General features: G+C 40.3%; 1 protein-coding gene across 8 annotated transcripts in view; it reads right to left on the bottom strand.

Moving 5' to 3' along the window:
* The window catches only part of MEIS2 (Meis homeobox 2), a 175,426-nt gene that overhangs the window by 151,588 nt on the left and 4,289 nt on the right, over nucleotides 1-19,549 (bottom strand). For all 8 annotated transcript variants that reach the window (XM_059849805.1, XM_059849807.1, XM_059849810.1 and 5 more), the window contains 5 exons: nucleotides 18,580-18,721; nucleotides 18,013-18,063; nucleotides 17,180-17,230; nucleotides 16,120-16,269; nucleotides 5,814-5,928 (listed from right to left, as the gene is read on the bottom strand). In XM_059849805.1, coding sequence (XP_059705788.1) covers nucleotides 5,814-5,928; nucleotides 16,120-16,269; nucleotides 17,180-17,230; nucleotides 18,013-18,063; nucleotides 18,580-18,721 — 509 coding nt within the window. The remainder of the gene's footprint in view (nucleotides 1-5,813; nucleotides 5,929-16,119; nucleotides 16,270-17,179; nucleotides 17,231-18,012; nucleotides 18,064-18,579; nucleotides 18,722-19,549) is intronic.

Below are 19,549 nucleotides of genomic sequence, written 5' to 3'. Positions count from 1 at the left end.
TGCAATAGACTGAAATAAAAGAAAGGATGGGAGGATATCAAAATTTCACTATATTTAGCTAAGCTGGTTCTGGCATGATCATGGTTAATGTGCATGTGGTGTGCAGTGTGAGCTCAGCAGTTACTGGGCCAACTGTCTCAGTATTTCTGGGAATTCTGCCTATTCACAGTGCAGGGATTGTTCAATTGCTGCAAAATGTACAAAATGAATTTTACAAAAATGAATTGTAAGGAAGGCCCCATTACAACGATTTTACAGCAAAGATGTCAACATCAATTTTTCTTTCATGCATAGCTAATGATTAAAACAACATATTCCATTTGCCTAAGAATTTATTTCTTATTGGCACATCAAAATATTGAAATCAAAGTTATCTTTACTCTACCCTTATTACTCATTGCTGCTGAACCCACACCATTGTTCAAACCATGAAAAAATAAAGCAAACTTGGCAAGAAATACTTAAAACAAAGGCCCATCAATATTCTCCAATTTGTCAACATCTCAATTACAGCAATGGAAAAAATGTAAATTTCATGTGCTTTGAACACTAAGGGGTCTATTCTTTTGTCAGTGCACATGCGTAACTCCCATCACCATTAATGGGAATTACTCATACATATCAACACAAGGACGGGCCCCTCAAACTTGAAAGAAAAAGATGAATTAATAAGGGCTACTCGCTTCCTGTATCTTCCTCAGTTGAAAAAAGTCATTGTTCTTTAAGAGTTTTTCATACTTCATACAGTTCACCTTTATGAGAGCTGTGCCTTCTGAAATAATGCATCTCCAGTGAAGCATTATTTATTAGCGAGTTTGATTTTTCAGTCTGGATGTTTGAGCCTGCCTTTCAGGAATTTCCTTTCTTACAGAAGGCAGCTCTCTTCCAATAAAACCCTACCCTATTGCTTTATAGGTAAAAACACAAAGGAATAAAAATATGTTCTGAATCTTTATGATGAATATGCATACTAGCTTCAGCAGGCTTACCATACTTACAGAGCTAGGGAAAAGAAGTTGTAGCATTAGCTTCTGGATCAGTTTCCAAAGACTTTGCATTAATATATTATTTTTTAATTGTCGCTAACATCAACATGTCCCTCTCCTTTTTCTAACTATTGGAGTTTGGTTCTAAGCTTTGAGCAGTGCCTGTAGAGTTTCTAATATTAAAATAGACCTTTGGGATTTATCACCTAGTTTTGTAAACAAATTTGATTTATATACTATATTACAGGATGGTATATACTGAATAAGAAATAATACTACTTAATTTTTCCAACAAGCATCAGTCCAGAGAGTTAACCTGTGATGGATGCTTTATTTCAATTAATATCTCAGTTGGCTTTGTCCTGAACCAGATTATGGAGTCTTTGCCAAAGAAAGCTATCATGGACAGACATCAAGCTGGCACAGAAGTGCTTCTAAACTACTTTGATATATGCTCCAGAGAGTAGCCTCTGATATTATTTATAAAGGGGCAGATCATTCAGACAAGTAGTTACTTAAAAAAAAAAAAAAAAATCAAGCTTAAAAAGCCACACAAGAATGAACTACTCACTCACATGTGTAAAGCCAAGTAGATGTGATATTCATTTATATTTTTACTGCTCTATAACCTATCAGAATTGCCTAATCTCTGGATTCTTACTTATGATGAAGTTTGTCACCCCAGATCTAATCCTAGAAAGATGCTGAACTTCCTGAAAGGCCCTGAAGGAAGACAGCCTCCATCTGACTTGGATGGATCAGGCCCTTTGAGCAAGTGAACTATGAATATGACAGATCAGGTATACAATCCTGGTACCATAAAATATGAAACTGAAATTATTCCTGTAGACCACATGTTTTTAAACCTTAAGGAGATTTATTTCCCATTTTTCATGCATAATCTGCCATATTCATTATTTGCAATATCCCATAAAGAAATTAAATAGGAATTAAAGTCTGGAAGCATCATATCCATCACTGCAGTACAAACTGATGCCAAATTCTAGAAGTCATTTAGCCTTTTATGTAAAGGCAGTGGCTGTTTTCACTTTGTTTCATGACGAATAAAGAAAACACAATACCCCAGAAGACTTTCAGATGTGTTTTTTCCTCTCCAAAGAAAAGGGTGGATGATAAAGCTACACACACCTTTTAATCTTCCACTTAGACTTTTTACACATATATTCCTTGGCAAAAACCCCAGGGTCTTCTCTTTCCCCTCCCCTTCTCTCACCCCCTTTCCTGCCATCTCCCTTGCTATAACTCAGCTAACCCAACAGAACCAGTCAGTTTTAAATTTCAGTTGGGACCCCGGTGACCTGTTAATGAATCTACAGAGAGGAGAAAAACTCACAGTGTTGAGTTATGCCTGGTGTTGCTAGCTGACTTGGAGTCAGAAATGCTTGAAGCGTTAACGTAATTGCAAGAATGTGAAAAATGAAGCGTTGGGCTCCTGAGCAAAGCGAAAGGTCAAAGCAAGCCCTACACAAAACAAGTCTCTGGAAGATGGCCTCATTAGACCATTAAATCAGCTTCTCCTTTTTCTCCTTTGTAAGATGTTTAGAGTGTTTTATTTTTATTATTATTGGATACATTTAACTCTTTCCAGGGCAGGGGGAAAGTAGATTGGACCTACTACATAATTACTAATCTTTAAAATAGTATTATACAGCATTAATTTGCATTTGTGGATGTTAACCGGGATAAAGTCAATAACTGCTTGGTGGATTACAGATCACTACTACTTTGGTTTGCCAGATGATCAATATGTTGTGTAGCTTAGTTTTCTGTTGAACAAGTGAGGTGACATGCTAAGAACAACATAGACACTCACCACTAATAAAATTAGGATAATCTTTCAACATTTACTGCCTGAAGGCCCTTTACTTAACTCTTCCAATGCCAGCATGTTTCTAATAATACCAAACACAGACTAGATTAACTCTTTTGATGCCAAAGGGCAGCCATGCACTGTAGCAGAGAGACTGTCCTCCATAAAAAGACAAAATGTCTACACCTTTTTTATTCAGTTCAAACTGTAAGAGCTATGGATGGATTCTTACAGGCAATAAATGTATCTATCTCATGCAGAGAAAGTCTGCAAAAAACAGTCATCACTCACCCAAATCCTTTCCATCTCCTCCCTCCCCAAATTATAATAAAATAAAAATAAAAGAAAATAATAATTTATAAAAAAAAAAATCACAGGATGCACATCATACACTTAAGGCAGAAGCAGAGACCCCTGGAAAAAGTGCTCTCAAAAGCCAGAAGAGACTGACTCTAGGATGAATCAATCTCTGCTGCCACCAGGCATTAGTGGAGAAGACTGTAAGTTGCTAATGTAACCCAAGACTCTCTAATGAGCTCCCATTTCCAAGAAATCCTTTGGGGCAAGTGAAGCAGCATTTGTGGAAGCTCTTGGCAAAACTGCAGGGAAACCAAGTTGGCCCAAGTGAGTAACTGCCCTGGAATAGCTCAAGAGGGCATCTATCCTTCTTGGCATTGTCTGGGACCAGCTCACTGCTGGCTCAGGAATTATAAAGTAAATTCTGCCCCTCGGAAGAAAGCCTAAGGAAAATTCAAGAGAGACCCCACTCTCCTTACTCTTTCCCAGGACTGAGAGGGCGAGAGCAATCCAGAGCCATCTCCAATGGGAATTCTGCTGGTGCTGTAGAATAATCTTTCAGCTGCCAGCAGCTGAATGGAATGGTGATTTGTCACTGGACTTCGGCTTCCCTTTCGAAGGCCCAGACGGGCACAAAGGGAAACATACTAGCAATGTTTTACCCTGCTAGACTGGACAGCACTAGTGACTGATTTGGCCCCTCAGAGGTTGTTCCTCTTCCACAAAAATGAATAACAGGTTTGTTGAAATCATATATATTGGCAGAAACCTGTTTCTGAAGGAAAGTGGTGTAGTAGTCATTAACTGTTTTTTCTAATACTTAGCAATATTTCCCACATACCCAGAGTTACACGACAAGGGATCGGAGACTATGAAATGCAAGACCCCTGGATATGTATACAAGCGATTTCTTTATATCAAGCGTGGCTCAAACAAGGGAACTTTTTTAATTTCTAAGGGGTTCCTGGGGCAGAGTGGCCATACAGGTGTCAGGAAACTTTCTCCCTAGGGATGGAATGAAGATGGCAGACCAATCAAAGGAATCATTTTTAAGCAAGCAAATCATCTGCTACACCAAGCACTTTAGCTACACTACACCACGTAAACATTTGATCAACAGTATCCTGGCCTGTGGCCAACCAATAGACATAACACCATTGTGCTGTTTAGCAGTCAAGCTCTCCCTATCAGCTGTTGAAGCTGTAATGGTTCATGCTGGGTCTTGTACATTTCCAATTTAATCCCATAGCAAAAAATCCTTGTGACTCATTTTGGAGTTGGATCACACCCTATGCCATGGCTGCTTTCTATCAGCAATAAGATTACAAATGTATAAACAGTTCTTACAAATAGAAGACAAAACGAAACCACTCTACCAGAAACAAACTTTGCAAGTTCCTAGAACTGCAATGGGTACAGCACCAGACCATCAGGCAGATGAGGGGAGCTAGCCCTGTGCCAAGCAATGGGCCATGTGAGAGACACGAAATCACATATCTCTTCTGCTGTCCAAGCATGGCAAATATCATGGAGGGATGCAGTCTGCAACATGAGAATAGTCAAAGCAACTCTAGCCCTGAAGGCTTCTCCCTTTGCCAATTTTGGGGTCCTTCAAGACTAGTTGGGTATCAGCCCTGTCCATTGGCTCTGCTGGGCACATGGGGAAAAAGACATGCAAAATACTGCAGATGTAGGAGAAACATCTCATGGTGAGACCATATCATAATATCTTATAGAGGTAATCTCTCTCTCACTGGCAGAAGTTTACCATGTTTGCAAAGAAAAACAAGAATGGAGTCCACCTTAAACTCTGGACTAAAAAAAAAAAAAAAAAAAAAATCAAAAAAGGAGAAAAAGAAAAAAATCTGCTCTTGAGTCAAGATCCAAGAATGACAGCAGGCTGTCTTTACCCAACGTTTAGCACTGAGGGCTTGACTCTTACACCTTCTGGAGTCAGTTATTCTTCTAATGAGCACATGTAAAACACTATCATAACAGAATGACAGCCTTTGACACTCACTCAGCATGGATGCAGATGACCACACGTAAGGTGCAATGCAGTAGGAAATAAAACAAAAACCCCTAAAACAATAATCAAGCCTCCTGAACCTTGAGAAGTTTTCACTGTATATAGATACAAAAGAGGTTTTGCAGTTCAGGTGTGTCTCTATTTACCATTCAGAATTCAGGTTTTCAAAAGCAAAAACAAATCTGTGCAAGCAAACATTTCAAGAAACATTTTTTCTGTCTAATTCAGGGTTTGTTTCTACTTTATATAATTTAGCTGCTTCATAACTTCACATAGAATTCTCTTTCTCATATAAGACTACAGGTTAAACTCTCCTTCTTTAACCCAACTCAAACAACTGCACCACAGCTGGAGAGTATGTCTGTCGTTATATTTACTTACACCACACAAAAATAAACTGTAGATAACCAAATTTGTAAAGGAATTGGCAGAACTAATCAATTGTTATTACAAAGCTTGTTTGAAGATTAGATATTTCACTTTGAAATAATAATAAAATGCAGCTAAGTGGGTTAGGAAAAGGAAATACCGTCTCCCTAACTTACAGCTGATTATACTGCAAGTCTGCCACTCCATGTTTACTCTAAGGCAGATGTACTGATATAACGAAAAAAGCTGGAGTTATTTTAGTCATGCCTACTTTGTGGAGGGAAAAAGTTTGACCTTTTACCTTGCTCGCTGCTGTTGTCTCCACTCTGGGAAGCGTGGCCCCCGCTGGAGGGCCCTGGTGTTCCTGCCGAGTGCGTTGAGGTTGCATCATCGTGGTCTCTCCAAGATGAAGGATTCTGGTGTCAGAGTGCCAAGGAATTTTTTCCACGGTTCCCATTCCAATAGCAAATGAAGAACAGAAAGCAAACCGGGAGAAGAGGGGAGGAAGGGGAGGAAAGCATACACATTAGCATTTGTGAAATGTGCCAAACACCTATACTGTTTGCACAGTGTAATAATTCTTCAGCAAAGGCAGGCAGAGGAGATACAAAGATTTACTTGTTAAAACACAGGACAGATTTTTTTTTTCTTCTTTTTTAAACTTTCCACAGAGTTTTCTGGATTTAATTGTTTGACTAGTACTGGAAAACAATATTTCAGGACAGACAAAAACCCCATAATTTTAGTTTCTTAAGGAGGTCTACAGGGTAGTGGTGGGGGAGGGGAGGCAGAGGAGGGAAGTGTATCTACCTACAAAGTTTATGGTGCTAGGTGTTCTCATTAGGATCAGGATAGCTGGCATTCAAACTATCTCCCCACACTTTATTTTTCCAGACTGACTACAGCAGTGAGGGGGGAAAAGGAGGGAAAGTTTTTCAAGAAGTACAGGAGAACACACATGGGAGAGAAGTGTGTCCTCACTCCCTAACCTCTCTGTCACCCATTTAAATGCTGGAAAAACTTCCAACAAAGTCAAAGTTCTGAGAGGGAAAAGGAGGTTTTCTCTGAAAGACATTATACACCACGAAAGATGCTTCCTCACCCCCAGCTACCACCTTGATATGACACATTTCAAGAGACTTTTCTAGACTTATCACTCCAACAGTTCTCTTACAAGAATTGTCAAAAACAACCACCAGGTGATTATATAAAATAACACGTATAGTGATTTTCATGTAATTCCTTCTGCATTACTATGCATAAAACACTACAAAAGGGAATGCAGAAGACAGACTTACAAAGTTTGCAAAACTTGGCTAAGTAAGAGCTGAACTACGGTACTTAAGTCACATAACTCATGTATGCTTTCTAATTTATTGGGTATTGGCTTTCCCTGAGAGAGGAGCTGCTATTTAAAAGGGTAAGTGAGGAAAACTTAATGTTACAGTTTAGTGCTACTTTGCTGAGTGTATTCTCCTCCTGTCCTCCTCCCCTTTCCTGATCATTCCCAATACCCTGCTGTTGCTTAAAGGAAAACAGGAATTCTACTGTACAGGAAGAGCTTTATCAGCACCACATGAAGGCAGGCAAGAGATGGAATTTCCTCTGGCAGAAAAGGAGAGCAAGAACACATGAAACAGATCAGGGTAGGGGTTGGACCTGCATTACTTGTCACCTGCATGTGACAACTTAAATCAAGCACATTATAACAGTCCAACAACAAAACAAACAACAAATCTGCCCTCAAAAAAAAAATTGCTTCTTCGGTTGCTTGGGTTTGATTGTGGTTTATATCTACATTGTGAAATAACACTGGCCTATTAAAGCATGAGGAGAAGCTAAAAGCAGCAAGTGACAAGTTGGATAAATTCTTTGAGCAGGACCGATTCTGACCTCATCTACATCAATGCGTAGAAGGAGTAAGTTCAACATAATCAACTGATTTAGCCATTTTAAAATACAGTGTAAGTGTGATTGGGACCAAGTCCCAAAATCTATATTGAAACATCTCAAAGTAATCTTCTAGCACTGATTAGTACCACATGCTGTATAGCAACACAGGATAGAACTGCCAAGTAACGGCTTGCTACAATACCCAGCAACATAAATCTGACGGGCCTGACCTGGATCGCAGCAGAGACAAAGGAAAGAGCCCATGACTTCAAAAGGTTCCCAGTAAATTCTCAGGTGACCAAAGGGTAAGAAGGATCCAAATCCCCTTCACCTTACAAGAACAGACACACACATACACCCACGTATGTGGTTCCATGGCAGGAAGACACAAGTAAAATCAGAAGACAGGTCAGGATCTGAAATTTTCCTAACCTGTCAGCACAGCATGCAGCACAAGAGCACTTACAGCCCAAAATCACCAGCCCCTCCAAAACCTAGAAGACTCATCTACTTTTCCTCACACAGAACTACAACAGGAAAAAACTACAACCAAACGGGAGTATTTTATATTCATTGAGGTTATTGTGTTAATCGTATCGAACTAATACTGTTACTCCCCACAGTTTCAATAAAAACAAAAAACCAAACCAAAACAAAAAAAAAAAAAACCAGCAAAACAAACCAAGAAAAACAAATAAACCCCCCACATTTTACCATCATTTTTTCAGAGGCAGGTGGAGAGAAACACAAAAAGAAAGATGAGAAATCTTGAAAGTTGAAGCAGCCCAGGTGTTATTAAAAAGAACAAAAAACTTGAGAATAAGGTTAGCAAAAAGTTCAGATGGAAATAAAAGACAAAAACTGTGCAAGTTTCTTTACAGCCTGGATTAAAACACAGTTGTGCCTATGAGCTTCTCTTTTTATCTCTGACTTAGGAAGCCACTCAAATAGCTTCAAGCTGAAGGCAAACAGCAGACAGGAGCTCTTCAGCCCTCTGCAGCCTCTTAGCGTCAGCTGTTTGCCGGATGGTAATCAGATAAAGAGCTAGAAGAAATACATGAAAAAGAAAAGAAACAATAGCATAGCATGAGTTTAGCCCTCCAACAACATCGTGCTGGAACCTTCTTTTAGAAAACATAGTAATTGCAACATGTTCACCTAGGCTAAACTTCATGGAACACAGTGAGTTATGCTAATTTTGTGTACTGCAGGGTCTCTTGTGCTGGCTGCTGTTGGAGCTCCTTATCACATATATGAAAGTTACAATAATTAACTGGTAACTCAGTTACAATAATTAACTGGTAACATAGCTCAGCTATGTTTTAAGGCAAATGTCATCCAAAACCTATCATACAATATTTCAAAATCTAGACCAGCCTTTCTGTTTCAAAGCTGTAAAAATTTGGAAAGGATCACTGAATGAGACTTCCCACAGCTGAAAACACTTGCTGTCTCTACCAGGCTGAGTTGTTCTTGACCTCAGTTTGTAGATCTGGTTTGAGAAAGACACACTGTATTGATTGAGAATTCAATGTATTTCTTGTGACACAGTATTCTTGAGGAAGCTATTTGGCAGAGTTTTGTTGGAGGACAGAAAATATAAGATAAGGTATTTACTAAATGCAACAGTGGAATGTTGAAGGAATTTGAAAGGGAGAGAAATAGCTAGACTCTAGTATTATAGAAAATGACAAATAATTTTAGAGGTGGAGTTTACAGACTCATAAAAAGGCAGCATTCTTTTGGTTTGGACTAAGACCGTTGTACGAGTCAGTGAATTGATCTGTTTCTCCCCTAGATAATTTCCAACCTCACATCCCTCAAAAAAATATTCTTGGTCAAATGACTAATCATAAGTATTTATTTTATGCACACCTTCATCCCAAAAAAAAAAACAAAAACAAAAAAACCCCCAAAACAAATGGCACGTTTAAAGTGTTCTTCACTGGAAAACTTCATCCGGTACAGCTGAAGTACCTGAAGAGATCCTAGTCTAAAACCCCCTAATATTTGTTGCAATTCTTCTGTTAGTTTCAATGACATTTGTATTGAGTTATCACACTGAAAAAAATTTAAAAAATAAGGAAACAAAGCAACCAAACATATAGATTTAGATAAATTACACAAACTGCTAGCATGACTTCTCATTTCTTCTTGCAAGTTTAGCAATATACTTTGCAGAAACACATTGAAGAATAGGGACTATATCTGCCAAAATGGAATTGTCTATTTTGTGTACGTGCACACACTATAAAAATTTCACACATGTATGACCTAAACTAATGCCAGATACCATAGAAAGTGAGCAGCACACATGTATCTATTCCCAGTAGTTCTAATAATTGGGAGCCAAATATGGTACTCCTCTTGCTCTTACCTAATTGTGTTAAAGAGCAGTGTTACTAGGAGAAAAGCAGTGAATACTGAGTAGAGCACAATAGAAGGAGATGGAAAATAGATACAAGAAGCTATGTCTCCAGGGGCAGTATTTTCTATTTGCTGGGCTACAGACTCACAGCTGATAATGCAAGTTGTAATTAATATAAAAGCAGGAGACAATATGGGGAAAGCTTGTACTAGCAGGGCCACAGGAGATCACTCCACTGCTATCCACTGTTTCTCATTTACACACACGGCCTTCCCTAGAAAACACAATTTTACCAGTGTTTTTTCCCTTGAAAGTTAAAAAAAAAAAAAAATTGACTTAGCATCACCATTGAATTTTGCTAAATCTAGAAAAGAGCAACAGAAAGGACAAAAGGCATACAAAGCCAATCTGACACATTTCTCTTTTGTTGATGCTGAAAATCTGCTGGAAACCATAAGAGTTTGTAACTACTACAGGATTTCTTAAACAGAGATGTTGTAACAGAGAAATTTGATATAGGATAAGCTTCTAACACATTGCAATTCTTACTTTGTATGTCCAAAATATCTGCTGGGCAAAGTCTGGCTAGCTTTTTGTGTGTGTATGTAGTCCTGCTAGGGTTGATTCTGATCTCATACAGCTTTTTATGGTGATATTAAAGACTCAATTAACCATAAGGAATCTGCTTCTTATTTATAACTGGGAAGTAAAATCAATCAGGCCAGCTGATACCCATGTGAGTGAGCTAAGCAAGATTTGACTCGCATATTTTAACTGAAGTTTCAAGTATAGAACTCTGACAGGATCAGGCCCCAACATAATTTTATCAGATGAAATTGAAAAAAATCATTAATCTTAAAAGAACAAAAAAAAAAAGCACAGCTTGTTTTTATAAAAGAAACTACAATGGCTACAAAGCTTATTATTTCTAAACATGGTTGGACTCAAAGGTCTGGTAAATTAATTTTACCAGTTTTTCAGGGGTGGTTTTTTTTTTTGGCTATACAGTTTCAGTTATTTTTCAGTTTTACAAAACTGAACTGAACTAGTTGATACAGATGGCATTATTCCCCCCAAACACAATCCAAATCCTGCTCTCCTTGTTCTTACAAGTAACACATGTAAACACGGGGGAATGACAGATATGACTGATACCCCAAAGATTTGTGTCGAGGCACAGCCTTATATGAAACTATTACAGACCACGCTGGACACGGAAATCTGTTGCACGCGTGCACGTGGGTTTCTGTGTGTGTATCTGGGTCTGTGTGTGGTGTGTGTGAAGTCCAGGATGGTATCTCAGAGATCACGTCGAGTGCATTTAATAACAAACTTACTATTTAAAAAAACTTTCAATAAGACAAAAATACATGAAAATCTCTAATTTGACATAATATGTATGTTTTCTAAAAAAGACTACTCCTGGTAGCGCTCAGGTTTATTTTCCAAAAAATGCATACTTAAGATAATTACTTTTTTTGTACTAGAGTTACACAGTTGAAACAAAAAGTAAGGCACAGCAATCTATCAGATATTTTGTATAAATGTATCAGTTTTAATTCTTGTCCCTTGATTTTGCATTTGAAGAAGGCATCAGGAGCAATTTTTGACTCTCCTAGAACATGGCAGCATTCTGAAAAGCTGTGTGTTTTGTATTTTCTAATTAAGATTGAAATCAGACATGTAATCCACCTGTCACCAAGGAACTGAGACTTGAAAAATCAGGGGGGTGAAGGGTTTTTTAATTGTCCTTCTATGTCATTCTGTGTGGCTACACTTCATCTAGACTGATAGACAACTCAAACCAAAAGGGATCAGTTTTATCAAATAGATACTGAAAAACATTATTGGTTCAGTTTGAGAGAACAGAGTTTAAAGTTAAAGCACTCAAATTTGAGACTTAGCTGTTGACAGAAGTGTACCTTGGCCCATCAAAAAGCAGAAATGCACAACACTAACTACAGTCTTGGAAGTCCCTGATGCTCTTTGCCCCTTCAGAAGGCACTACAAAAAAAAAAAAGGGCCTACAGCAATGTCCTAAGTCTTGAGGCACATTCTAAGTTTGCCTTATTATTGTTGCAGTCAGCTACTCAGTTTTCCTTCTGACTCTACAGACAGAAAGGGTACCTTTGGGGTCTAATCTGGTGTTTCTCGAAACTCCCACTGAAGTCCACAAAAGTGTGGCATACCTGCAGACTATAGCATCAGGCCCCCAATTACTTCTTCATTACTCAATAAAATCTTATCTGAAGATTTAATTATACCACTGGAACAGGAATATACTACACTGATTTTATTTTTTCTAATCTGCAAAACATCAGGAATTTTCAGAGACCATTCTTTGAGGAGAAATACTAAAGAAATGTTGTCTGGATATCCAAAAATACAAAATAAAGTATCTCCTCATGTGAGAGCTGAAAGTTTTAATATTCAGACTAATCTTTCTCTTCTACGGCTAAGATGTTGGATTTCTAATCTGTCAAGAGTCTTTTTTTATAAAATACATGTATGTTTATTTCTGTCTGGTTTAATGATATTTTAGGAATTATGATCTATATATTATTACCTCTGAGCTACAAAAACATATGAACAAATATCAAAAAGACTGTTCCCACAAAAGCCAGCAGAAGGACAGCCATAAATTTCTATGGGAGAATTACTAGGCTTCAAAACAGGTTTGTACTAAAGGAAGAATTGTATGACACCAGGTGAGGCCAGCTACAAAAGTATAATTAAAGTACAACATGTTATAATATGTTCAAAAAGAGTTTAAAAATCTCCAAATTTTATGAGCATCATGTTTTTCAAATTTGAATAGCTTGAAATATGAAAAAAAAAAGATCTGCAAACAATCTCATCAGACGTGTTAGGCTGAACACAGAATTCAGGATAGGGCCCGGTATGTTTAGTTGAACAATAATAAATTGTCTGCGCTGGGAAACCGAACTTGAACTGCAGCTGCAAAGGCTTTTTTCCCCTCTTTTCTTATCTTTTTTCCCCCCTAACTAATCTGGTTCAGCCAGGGCATAGCTGTAATTACGTTCTTCCCATCTACAGCTAATACCTCAGAGCAATAAAAAAACCAAGGGTGTTAAAAATTCAAACACTAATTATGGGCTGTTATATTTACTAAGCACAGCAGAGTAATAACAAAAGTTTCAGCTTCTTGTGGCCAGCACTACACTATTTGATCTACCAAGTCCCTGGACCCTTTACACTAACTATATTACATAACAGTTAATAGCGCACTAAAATAAAATTCAATAAACACATTTATTACCAAACATGTACAGCACAACAACTTTCAGCTGTCTCCTTTTTTTCAGTACAGGTATATCTCTGAAGAGTTCATTCCTTTGTTGTTTTTGGGTCTCCAATTAAGTTATATAAATAGCAGAGCAGTAGATTTTGAAAGGGGAAGCATGCAATATTTGAGTACCCCATTTAAAGTGTTATGGTAAATATTGGCTAATCCTACAATTCTTTCGGTTACTTTCCTTCATGCCAGTTTTAAGGTCTAGAAAAACAATGAAGCTGAGAGCTGTCTTAGTTTCTAATTCAGCTCTGCCACTACTACCACCCCTCACATTCACATTAAACACACACAGGGTAGCTTTACACCGCTTAATAACAATAGAGGGGTATGGATTTTTGGGGTGTCAAACAGCTGTCACAAACTGTCACCTCCACAAGAGAAATCTTGGCACACAACAAATTAACCTACACTTCTTTTGGGCTATCATTATTCATAGCCAATCAGTTGAAATGTTCCTAGTATTTCATGTGCAAATAAAACCATGAGGGGAAGACCCGCAGATCAGAATAGTGGGCCAATACATAAAACAGAGGAAACAACATGCTGTCTCTGTCCTTCTGAAGTGGCTCATCATCACCCCTACACCAACTTTCACCAAATGAGATCTAGCCTAAGGCTATATATTAAATATGCATATCAAGGCAAATGAAAAAAAAATAAACCTGGAGAGCCAAATTGGACAAATTTGCATGCTTGAACTGCTACATTTTCAGGTAGAAGCTCAGAAATGATAGCTCATTTTTCAATAGACTTGGGTGTTTCTATTAGCCATTTTTTTAAACCTTTTCCTTTTCTGTGAATAAAGATGCATTTCTTTCCACTGGAACATTGTACAGTGCAAATATAAAACATGGTAGTTTGACTAAGCTATAAAAAGGTGTTAAAGTTTTGTCAGAAAAACAAGCTAATATACAAAAAAAAAAAAAAAATCCAATAAGGAGACACATTTCCCAAAACGCATGAATAAAATGTAACTATGTGATACAACTCTTCATTTCCCAGTTGGTGTTCTGGTTGCACAAATTATTGCTTCCTTTCAAAACAAATAGCAGGGGGCTAAAGTAAAAATGTTATAGCTCAAATCTCCAGGAAGTAAAAGGCTTTAAATTATAATACCCAATGAAGTGGTAAACCCTAACGGGTGCAAGACAAATGGGTTGTCATATTTGTTTGAGTTTGTTTTTGGGGCTACAAAAGCAAGAGGAGAGTCTTCTTAGGGAAGATAATAGTTACCAAATTATCAAAATGCTCACCCTCTCCACTCCTGTCCTATCATTGTGTGTGAATTTAAATATTATAATGGAGCACTGCAAATTGGCTTGAGCATTTGCCATCTGCCAGAACCCTAAACAGGCTAGTTTATCTAATCTCTTCAATATAAACATAAGCATGCTCCATTTCTACACTTCCACTTGAAACACACTTGTAAAGAAACTGTACTGGAGAAACATGTAATTTTTTTTCTGTTTCTCTAAATTTTACACAGTGACTCACTATCTTTCAGGTTGCCACTCATTTCAATTTCTTTTCTAGTACTCTCCCAGAATACTTATGCCCACGAATTTAAGGTTGTAAAATGCCATGAAACAAATATTTTTGAAATTGTGTCATGCCTCATGGAGTTTATTGCCTACATGTGAGTTAGCTGATAAGCAGAGAAACTTTAAGGAAGGTCTGCATACTTTTTTCCCTCTCAAAATAATAGATGTAAAGTGTAAAACATAGCACAAACCTTGTCATGCAATGTTTACTGAATACAAATGAGAAAATGAAAGCTAAGGCTTGGGTCCAAAAATATTTCCCGTAACTAAGCCACGCCAGAAGGGGGACATTCAGAAGAATTTATTATTATTTTATTTCTAATTCAGCTTCAGTCCAGGTCTAATGTAATTACCAAATACACACAAAACCAACATGTTTTCAAAGGAAACAAAAGCTCCTAGAAAGCTCATTCTCCCTGGGCTTCCAGCTACTCTTCTTAACACACTGGGAAATAAAGGCAGGCGCCTGTGCAGAAAGCATGGTTAACTTCACACCGGGTGTTAAATTAATATTTCAACTGCTAAAATATTAGACTCTATCATTTAGATTATTAGTTCAATTGAATCTAAAACTGTATAAACCCCTTTGCCCCCCAGGGATGCGTTCCTATAAATAAAGTGGAATTCACACCCACCCTTTTTACCCAGAGCTATTCCTTTCCTTTTCTGCTGTACCAGCTGCAGTCTTTCCCTCCACATCCCAAAGTCTCTGCATCTACATCTTTTGAAGGACCAGAGGAGCCACTCCAAAACCCGGAAAAACAAAGGCACTCTCCTTTTCATGCACACCAATGTTCAGTACTACACACATTACACTAATTCACCAACTCCTAAAGTGTTAAAATCAACCGCTAACCTACGGTTACTCAATCATCATTCTCTCCAACTTTCTGTAATACATTGTTAATAATTGCTTCATCAAGGTTACTGTCTTTTATTATGAAGATGCTTCAGGCGTTTGGCAATAAGTCCATATTCTGACAATAAGTTGCTATAAAGCAAAAGCATTGGAAACTCTAATGTGCTAACCCCTTTTTTTAATGTAGTGTAGTATTGCCAATAATTCTCATCACTTGTCATCCCCACGAGAGGGGAGGGGGGAGCAAATCAGCAAACTTTCTTCCCAACTTTCTTGTCTGTGTTTCCTTACATTGATGCATTGATTACAACGTTGGCAAAGAACAGGAGAAAGCACTGATCCCCACATCAAACCAACAGTTTGCTAGCTTTCCAAGCCGCCCAGACTAGGAAACTTTACAAACCATTGCAAACTCGATGCTTTACAGATGAAAACTGAAGGAGCCTTTTGCATTTCTAAACTTTGCAAAAGCAAAAGAGAAGAAAGTTTGAAGACGGGATTCAAGCTTGTAGGAAGTTAAAGTAGCAATAATATTAACAGACAACGGCAGCAAAGCAAGGAAATCCGGAACAGGTCCTCTAAGCAGGTTGAAAACTTAAAAAGTGTCATAAAGAAAACAGGATGACTTACATGATCAGCTAAATTTGTGGAAGATCCTGAGAGTTCTTCATGGTCTGATTTGGAGCTGCCATCCCTTTCATCAATAACGAGGTCTATTGGCATTTTTCCTTTCAAACAACTAATGTACCGATGGCAGAAATTATCACACAATTCATGAACCTGAAAAGAATAAGAAGAATAATAGAATCAATAATGGCTACATATGTATTTCGGCGCTTTTTTTTTTGGCTTTTTTTTTTTTTTTTGGTAACAAGTTCAATCCTCTGATCTACTCCACAAGTAACTCTAATTAAGAGGGACAATAGTTGAAGGCAAGGAAACAATAGAGAAATTGTTGCAGCACATATTATTCTCTAGAGACTTGCTGTAGCAACAAGTTAGAGAGAGAGAGATAGTGGGCTCGGACTCGAGTGCTGAAGAAAATCGGATTTGGTGATAACATCGGAATACTGGGAGCTGGACCCAGGTGGTATCTCCGGAGCATACACAACCCAGACAGGTACAACTAGTCACTCGGGGCATGATCAGTTCAAACTGGGGCTAAAAAAAGGTCTAAATGGCCGGGAGCAGTAAAATGAAGCTACTTGCTGAGGTTGTGGGAAGAGCCATTCTTGTCCCAGGGCACAGCCCCTGCCCACGCCTCGCAGGGGCCCCTGTCTCTTCCAAACATTTAGTCCTTGGTTGGGGTTAATGTGCCTGCCAGAGCCGGAGAGGAGAACGAGTGGTTTCATTTCTTTTTGTTAAACATTATATTTCTGAGTGGGAAAAAGAGCTTCTACTGAGGAAAGGGGTAGGAAGGATGAAAGGGGTTTAATATTTAATATTAATAAATATTGAAATTACACACACACAAAAAGGGAAAAAAACGGTCTGGGCATGTCTGTCGGGTGTCACATGCTGTGATGGCACAGGTTACAGTGTCACAATGCATTACCCCTATCTTCTCTGGCCGTGTTTACAAGTCAGCCCAAACAGTCGGGAGGAAGGGAGCTGGGGGGCGGGGGGGGGGGGGGCAGAGGGCGAGGGGGCAGGGAATGGCATGCCCCCCGCCCACCTCCGTGCCTCTTACCTTTTCTAATTCCAAAAGATGAAACCTTAGTACTTGTATTGCTTGGATCATCTGCAAGAAAAGTTTTGAGCAAGGGGTTACGTGGGAGACAGGAGCACGGGGGCTTGGCAGAGCCGCGAGCCCGAGTGGGAAAGGGGGAGAAGGGGATTGTCAGGGCGCGCGGTCACTATACAGGATTTTAGCTCATTGGTCACGCTTTAACAATTTTGATCAACTTTAACCTAAACACTTGATTTTTATCATATTTATTCCAGGAGCGGTGATTAGCACTTTATTACCGCGATCTTGGAGAAAACCTCTTCCTCGCCTCGTTCCCCCCTCAGCACCCCGGCCCTCATCCTCGAGGGTTCGCAGAGAAGTCAAACACACGCTCCCACCCCCACCCCCGCCCGCAGGAGAAAGGGGGGGGTGAATGTGTGTTTGAATAGTTTGGCATCTTCTTTACAAGCGGATTTAGGCACTTTGAATATTGAAATCGTTCACATTAGCAAAAGAATTACATTAGAAATCTCCAGCTCTCTCTTCTTAAGCAGTTACTTCCTTCACTTTTAGCTTCCCGTGGCTTTCAAACTCAGCTTTGCCATGCACTGGGGGTTGAGACTTTGCTCTGACTGGCTCTAAGAATAAAGCTCTTTGAAGCCCCTTGACGGCAACTTGCCGACCGGCCGGCGCCCCGCTCCCATGCCGGCGCAGCCCGGTGCCCGGCCCGGCAGCCGCTGCCCGGCCGCACCGCTCGGCCCGGTCCCGGGGCGGAGGAGGGCGCCTGCCGGCAGCGGGCGGAGGGGTCGGGAAGGGCGAGAGGGGAGTGCAGTGGAACAGGGAGCAGGCCTTACCAAATTGTCCAACTCTGGATTTGAAGAAAAAAGTGGTTTTTCGGCGCGGACCTGCAAGAAGAAGGAAAAGCGGCGTGAACTACAGCTGCTGTCTTTACCCCCGTAACCGGATCGCCCGAAAGGGGAAAATCCCTTTGACAAAACCGGCCGGTACCAAAATCCGGCTGAACGCCCTGGGTCACCGAGCTGTGGAGAGAAGCCCGCTCCGCTCCTGCCGGTCCGGCACTGAGCCTACCGCCGGTCCCACGGGAGCCTTCTCCTGTGGGTCCCCTGCCTGCTTCCCCTCCCGCTCCCTCTGCCTCGAAAACTCGGCCACAGCTACCTTTCCCTATCACTAATGCAGGAGGGCAAGGCCCGGGAGTCCGAGCCCGTCAGCGTGGAGGGGCTGCCGGCAGGGGGGGAGGTCAGGGCCAGCCGGGCCATCAGGGCTCACCCCCGCCCCGCCGGAGAGGGGGCGCCGGGGGAAGGGGAGGCTGCCCCTGCCAGCGCCCGGCCGTGAGGGTCGAGGCGCTGAGGAGGCGGCGGGAGCGCTGGTGAGGGTCGGGGGCGGGGGGAGAGGTGCCGGACCTGTTTAGCGAAGACGGCGATGTCCTCGTTGAAGGAGTCGGAGGAGCAGACGTCCCCGCCGGCCACGCCGGGCTCCCGGGGCGTGCAGGTCGCCAGCTCGCACTTCTCAAAGACCAGAGCTAAGAGGGGGAACAACGGGTGCCTACCGGGCGGTGGCACACAAAGAGAGGGGAGGGGGTGGGGGAGAGGGGGAAAGAAGAGCTGTAATCAACAAGTATTTTTTTTCTTTAATGCACGGACGCACAGACACGGACACACGGACACAGCCACACTCCGCAGTCTCGCACTAATGCCCCGAGCAGAGCAGTGGAGAACCAGATTTTGAAATAAAAATACCGGTTTTGGTGGTGAGCTGGCTGTCGTTGTTTTGCTTGTTTGGGTTTTTTTTTTTTTTTTTTTTTTAATTTTGAAATTGCAGTGCCCGGACCACATTCCCCGTGCAGTCCTCACCGACGAGGACAAAAGTGACCTCTCTAAATGCACAAGGCACCGAACGTGCTCAGCAGCAGCTCAACTGAGAATGTTACACTTTTGCCACAGCTTAAAATACCGCAGAACCTGGAAGATCCCATCCCTACCCTCCAGCTATGACCTAAAACGAGAGTACAGCTAGGCAAACTGCAAACTACTTAATACGTAATTTTATTTTTCAAGGGGCCTGCTAACAAAAATGTGGTGAAGTTTCCTGGCTTAGGAAGCACACCCAAGTAAAATACCATCTGTCCAGATAAGTGAGCTGGGGAGGGGGTGGAGGAAGGGAGCACTTCGCGAAATATTTTCCCATAGTTGGTGTAGTCAGAAAAAAAAATTATCTGCTTGCTAAGTAGTAAGCATGCATTTGTTTCTTTTCCCCTTTGGTGTCTGATCAAGGCCCCACACTCTGTCATAGATGTTACTAGCTCTCCTTTTAGGATCAGTTTGTATTTTTTCCAAAAGGCACTGAAGAGAATCGGTGTCATTCCCTCCAAGC

The sequence above is a fragment of the Haemorhous mexicanus genome, chromosome 6 (genome assembly GCF_027477595.1).
Source record: "Haemorhous mexicanus isolate bHaeMex1 chromosome 6, bHaeMex1.pri, whole genome shotgun sequence".
Taxonomy (NCBI): domain Eukaryota; kingdom Metazoa; phylum Chordata; class Aves; order Passeriformes; family Fringillidae; genus Haemorhous; species Haemorhous mexicanus.
This window is presented reverse-complemented; position numbering and strand designations above follow the sequence as displayed.